Source organism: Pagrus pagrus, assembly GCF_965226575.1.
Source record: "Pagrus pagrus genome assembly, chromosome: 22".
Lineage (NCBI taxonomy): Eukaryota > Metazoa > Chordata > Actinopteri > Spariformes > Sparidae > Pagrus > Pagrus pagrus.
Window position 1 is genome coordinate 6,557,788 of NC_140204.1, and position 6,004 is coordinate 6,563,791.

Genomic DNA, 6,004 nt, shown 5'->3' on the forward strand with positions numbered 1-6,004 from the left:
ACGATGACGATGTTACACCCAGCGAATATGTGTCCATTTTACAGATAAAACTCCAAACCAGCTGCTTTTGTCCACCACTTCAACCACCACAGTGACAAACAAAATATCCACCATCGAGGGAGACTCACCCAGTACAGAGATTACTTCTCCTGAGCAGCCTTCAACCACAGTGGTGGATCGAACAACATCCATTCCTGGTGAGAGACATCAGACACTGTATGTGTAAAATGTGTCATTCGTCCACGTCTCCATTTTGTTTACAAAACTTACCACAAATCATTCGATCATCACCACAGTGATCCCAAATAACCAAAGAACCACTGCTGATATTGAATCAAACACTGGTCGTGTCAGTACAGAGGTTACCAGATCTGAGCAGCCTTCAACCCCAGAGGTTTCCCAAACAAGACCCATTACCAGTGAGTAAAATGTTATAGTTTTCTCTTATTGAGAGTGATAATGTCAAACCTCATGAATACCATGTCTCCATTTTGTAGAAGTAACCCCAAACCAGCTGCTTTCGTCCACCACTTCAACCACCACAGTGACACCAAACAAAATATCCACCATCGAGGGAGACTCACCCAGTACAGAGATTACTTCTCCTGAGCAGCCTTCAACCACAGTGGTGGATCGAACTACATCCATACCTGGTGAGAGACATCAAATCAATAGAAGCATGTAACTTTAAAATGCGTACATATATTATTATCCATGTCTCCATTTTTATTATGAAACTTACCACAAATCATTCGATCATCACCACAGTGATCCCAAATAACCAAAGAACAACCACTGATATTGAATCAAACACTGGTCGTGTCAGTACAGAGGTTACCAAATCTGTGCAGTTTTCAACCCCCGAGGTTTCCAAAACAAGACCCATTACCAGTGAGTACAGTAATTTATGGTATATTTTTTATTGAGGGTGATAATGTTGCACCTCATGAATACCATGTCTCCATTTTGCAGATAAAACTCCAAACCAGCTGCTTTTGTCCACCACTTCAACCACCACAGTGACACCAGACAAAATATCCACCATCGAGGGAGACTCACCCAGTACAGAGATTACTTCTACTGAGCAGCCTTCAACCACAGTGGTGGATCGAACTACATCCATTCCTGGTGAGAGACATCAGACACTGTATGTGTAAAATGTGTCATTTGTCCATGTCTCCATTTTGTTTACAAAACTTACCACAAATCATCTCATTCCATCATCACCACAGTGATCCCAAATAACCAAAGAACCACTGCTGATATTGAATCAAACACTGGTCGTGTCAGTACAGAGGTTACCAGATCTGTAGTATTATATAGAATTTTTCTTATTGAGGGTGGTAATGTTGTATCCCATCAATACCATGTCTCAATTTTGTAGATGAGACTCCAAACCAGCTGCTATTGTCCACCACTACAACCACCACAGTGACACCAAACAAAATATCCACCATCGAGGGAGACTCACCCAGTACAGAGATTACTTCTACTGAACCACATTTATTTTGAAGCTATCTTGCAAAGGTTGTGCCTAAAGTGAAGCCAATACCAGGCTCCATAGCAGCCCTTCAGAAACCTTTGTTGGATGCCTCACCCCATGCTTATGTCTACTAATGTGTGTGTTTCTAAGCTTCAGTGCAGTTAATGTTGTTTGTTCTTAGCAGAACATGTGATTAACCTGCGAGTGAAACTCAACTCTGACAGACAACTGAGTGAAGACGACATCAGAGAGCTGGTGTTAGTGCAGGTGAGATACATGTCCAAGACACTTCATTCATAATTCAAACATTCTTTGAGAAAAAACTATAAAGATTACCTTTTCCTTGATGCCACCGAGATAACTAAATTAAATTATTTGTGCTTTGTCAGTTCCACAAATTTCTGATTGAAATGGGACTTCCTTCGAGCATCAAGGTGGGCTTGAAGAGACTAGTGAAATAATGAGCAAGCAACGTACTGACACGGAGATGTGTAAATGAAGTGCCAATGAAGTGATAAAGAGAAGAAGGATTCTGAACTTGAGCTTTTGGATTTATTCTGTTCAGCTCTGACCACACAAAAATTAAATCAAGCCCAATTTGCTTGACATTTTACAACTCTGCTCTGCCTAATGAGCCCAGAGACACTTGTAGTGAAGAACGGCTCTGGAGGATGAGTGACCTCGAGACGGGAGAGAGGCCGAAGAGGTCGGTGTGTTTACCTGCAAAACTACAGACATCACCAGAGCTACTGTGTGACAGTTTGAGTCCACCATAGAGAACGCAACCAAGGTCTCATGAGAACTGCCATGTCATTCATAATAATGCTGTTTTTATACTTTGGTTTTTGTACATATTAAACAAACGGGGGCGCTGGTAGGTGCCTGTATAGCATTTAGCTCAGCATGTTGAATTCTCCTTTTTTTCCCTTTCATCTTTTTTCACTTCTATCCCTGTTGGGATTAGATTAATTAATTTTAGGTTTCTTATACATGTAAAAATCCTTCATGGATATGTGACAGTTATATAACAAAAAAATCTGACTTGCAGCACAGAGAGCATTCAGGTGTCAAAGTCTGTTTTAAAACTAAAATGAGTCTTGTGTAGTGACTTTATGACAGAAGGGTCAAATGCAGGTCAGGTTAAGTTTGAACAAAATACAAGTCTAGTTTCCTGTCAGTGTGTCAGCAGACTGTCACATTGTTTTATATGGTTCACATCATATGATCCAGTACGATTTCAATTGATATCTAAGTTGACCTTCATAAAACAATGAAACGATGACCTGGAGTGCTTTTTTCCATCTATTATTCCAGTAGCTGTTGCAGTAGCTGCCTGCATGTATTTTTTTACGGCTTGAACTCATTTTGTAAAATGTTTAACTGGTGAAAAGAGTTGCCCTCTTGTGCCAATAAAGATTGATCTGGCTTGATTTAAAAAGGTCGACCTGTGTGAGCTCATTTGTGTTAATCATGTTTTTGTTTTGACCATCCTCACTCTGATTTTAAAATAACCTTTTTTCATGTATTGTGGAGGTTTGGCTTGTCATCTTCAAAATGAGGTCAGTATTGTCTGATGATTAAATGAAATAAAAGAATACGTGCTGCAATGCAGTGGTTTTATAGGTGTTTTATGGCCATAAATGCGCAGCCTGAAGAGTCAAAGTTAGTCACTCAGCAGCTTGCAACGAGAGGTGAACAGCAAAATTGGGTAAGAATCAATCTTTACAATTTTCACGTTAGTTATATCTTTAAGAAATAAAGGTAATTAATGTAATTAATTGACTAATGGCAGTTTTTTTAACCTTTTTTTATAATATACCACACAATTCATACAAGTTTAGCAAGTAAACATCTCCACCTTCTTTTTTATGGCTCTGAATATGAAGATAATTTTGCCGATATATGGCGAACCAAAGAATAACATCAACAAAATAACAAAACAAATGAACACATCATTAAGTGAATGGCACTTTGTGATTTTCGGCATTTTTAGGTCTTAATGTTTGACATATATATTTTGGCTGTGACCTTTTCCATGATGTACACCTCATTCAACTGTTTCACCATTTGACTCTCTGGAGGGATCCCTAGGATGAATACTTTTGGGTCAAGGTGTAATTTTATATCCAAGATTACTTCTATCTCCTTTTTCACATCCTCTTAGTACCCCCACAGATTTGGACAGGCCTATAATATATCCGATAGGTCTCCTTGTTGGTCACAACCCCTCTAACATAACCCTGAAAATGTTCAATATTTAGCCTTGATAACTGTTTGTTAGCTTCTGTCCAGACAGGCAGGTTTTGTCCCTCTTGTTTTCAGAAATTACTGTGTTCAGTTCTCTTTTCCTGGCAGCAACTGCGTTTTTTATCCCAGTGTTAGCGGGAAAATAAACAAGATGGAAGCAGGGTTGGTATAGTTGATATTCTTTGAGTCACAAGTTTAAATTAAGACTTTTCTCTGTCCTCCATCAGGTCGACAAAACTAGTCAGACCACGACATCATGGAGAACTACACCAATGCTGTCGGCAGCTTTCCTTACAGCCGGGAAACAGCCCTCCTCATGACAGCAGGTGTTGCAGGAAACCCTGATTTGGCTGCAGGACTTCTTCTTGGCTACTTCCTGCTCGGGCTCGCCAGCGTCATCTGGGCCTTTTGGTCACAGCGCAGCAGCATCAACGTTTTCAAAGAAAGCATCATCCTGTCCTTCTCGGGCCAGCAGAGCCGCCTCAGGGGTGTTCAACACATCCACAACAGTCTTTTTGTTTTGCTCTTTACTGAAGGTTTGACTGCAGCCACAGCAATCATCTTGGCGATCAGGTTGGCCACGTCTGCTTGCAACTCTGCTCTCACCTGTGACTACGTCTTCACTGCGTGGTTCCTGTTTAGATGCTACGTTGTGGTTTTACATCTCCAAAGCGCCCTGATGTCCATCCTTTACCTGTGCCACCCACAGTGGGGAGCCAAACTGCGCTGTGTTGTCACAATAGTGGCTCTGTTGCTTATGGTCGTTGTCCCTTTTTATGTTTTCTTCAGCCAGATTGGGATTATCATGCTGGGGGCGATTGTGTTTGGACTGGCTCTGGCCATCATTGTAAAATGTACAGTGTCAACTGTGTCTCTTGATGCTGCTGCTGTTGCTTGTAAGAAACCGATTGTGTTTGTGGCCATGTTCACGTTCTTATTTGTCTTTGCCCCCACTTTTGTTCTTCAGTGCCTTATGATCGGCTCAGCAAACTCCGGGGAGTTCACTGAGTATCTCACAGTTTATGTGAATGTTCTGTTTTTCACCAACTTTCAACTCTTAATGGATGGACTCCTGTGTTTTTTTATGCTGAAGCTGCCTGCTGGAGAGGAGGAACAAGAACAAGAACAAGAACAAGAACAAGAACAAGAACAACAACAACAACAACAAGAACAACAGCAAAAACAACAACAACAATAACAACAACAACAGAGTTCGGAATCCCTATGCTAAGACATGTCTGCAAATGTAATGTAACCTAATTTTTACATCTAAAATGATGTATGTAGCACCATGCAAGTATCCAATCAACAGCTTAAAGGGGAATTCTGGGATTTTTAAATCTATGATCTATACTTACATGTTTTGGTGTATAAATGATTAATACTTAAGATTTGGAATCGGTCCAGTAGATCGCTCCAGCTGGCAGCTGCGACACGGCTGTAATGTCGGGGCAACTGTTGTAACAAGTTACTTCCTCTAAAAATAGTTTTTCTCATTAACATTATGGAAATGATTCCCACAGAGATTGTGGGCTCGTTATCCTGCAACAACTCACCTATCACAAAATTTCAGAGAGAGACTACTCCAACAACCACAGACCCAGACAGTTTGGTTAACCTCATCTTTAAAGGCCTTATAATGTTAATGTCAGAAAAAGAAATATGTAATAAACACAAATAATAAATGATAACTCTGTCGTCTGCTTTTCTTGTCCAGTAAGCTGATTAGCATCAATGCAACTATAGGATGAGCTGATTGAGGGCTTTCTTTACAGCAAAAAACTTGTAAGTTAATTTAAGATTCAAAAGAACTGTGAATAATAAAATATAAAATGATGTTTATTCTCACTTTTTGGTGTTATTCTTTCATATTTGCTACGCTGTGTGGTAATGTTTTTAAAGTCAACAATGATTCCTCTTAGTTCACACATATTAATGTACTAGGCGACTAGAAATAAGATAATTTGAGTGATGAACTAGAGTTTTAGTGGCCCCTCTCACCTCAACCTCAATAAATAAACTGACCCAGACAGGTTGGACTAATGTGAGTGTGCATTCACAGGTAGTAGGACATCCCAGCTTTTAAACGAACCTTAACCATGCATACAGCATTCAAAGATACAACTGCAGCCATCAAACAGTTTTCTATGAAGTAAACTGGAGGCTTCACAAATTATGCCGATCATGAGTGTATATAATATGTAATACATTATATATATACATATATATATTTAAAATGTACCTAGCCTTATAGTTCTTCGTCTGAAACCTTAA

At 39.8% G+C, this 6,004-nt stretch overlaps 1 protein-coding gene across 1 annotated transcript; it reads left to right on the plus strand.

Moving 5' to 3' along the window:
* Positions 1-218: 218 nt before the first annotated feature.
* LOC311251879 (uncharacterized protein) lies at positions 219-2,925 on the plus strand (the record flags this gene model as incomplete). The annotated part of the gene is made up of 7 exons (XM_084344527.1): positions 219-222; positions 297-419; positions 498-653; positions 769-891; positions 973-1,128; positions 1,668-1,750; positions 1,873-2,925. 7 exons carry the CDS (start codon positions 219-221, stop codon positions 1,942-1,944), a joined length of 717 nt encoding a protein of 238 aa, XP_084200653.1. The 3' UTR covers positions 1,945-2,925.
* Between the last annotated feature and the right edge of the window lie 3,079 nt (positions 2,926-6,004).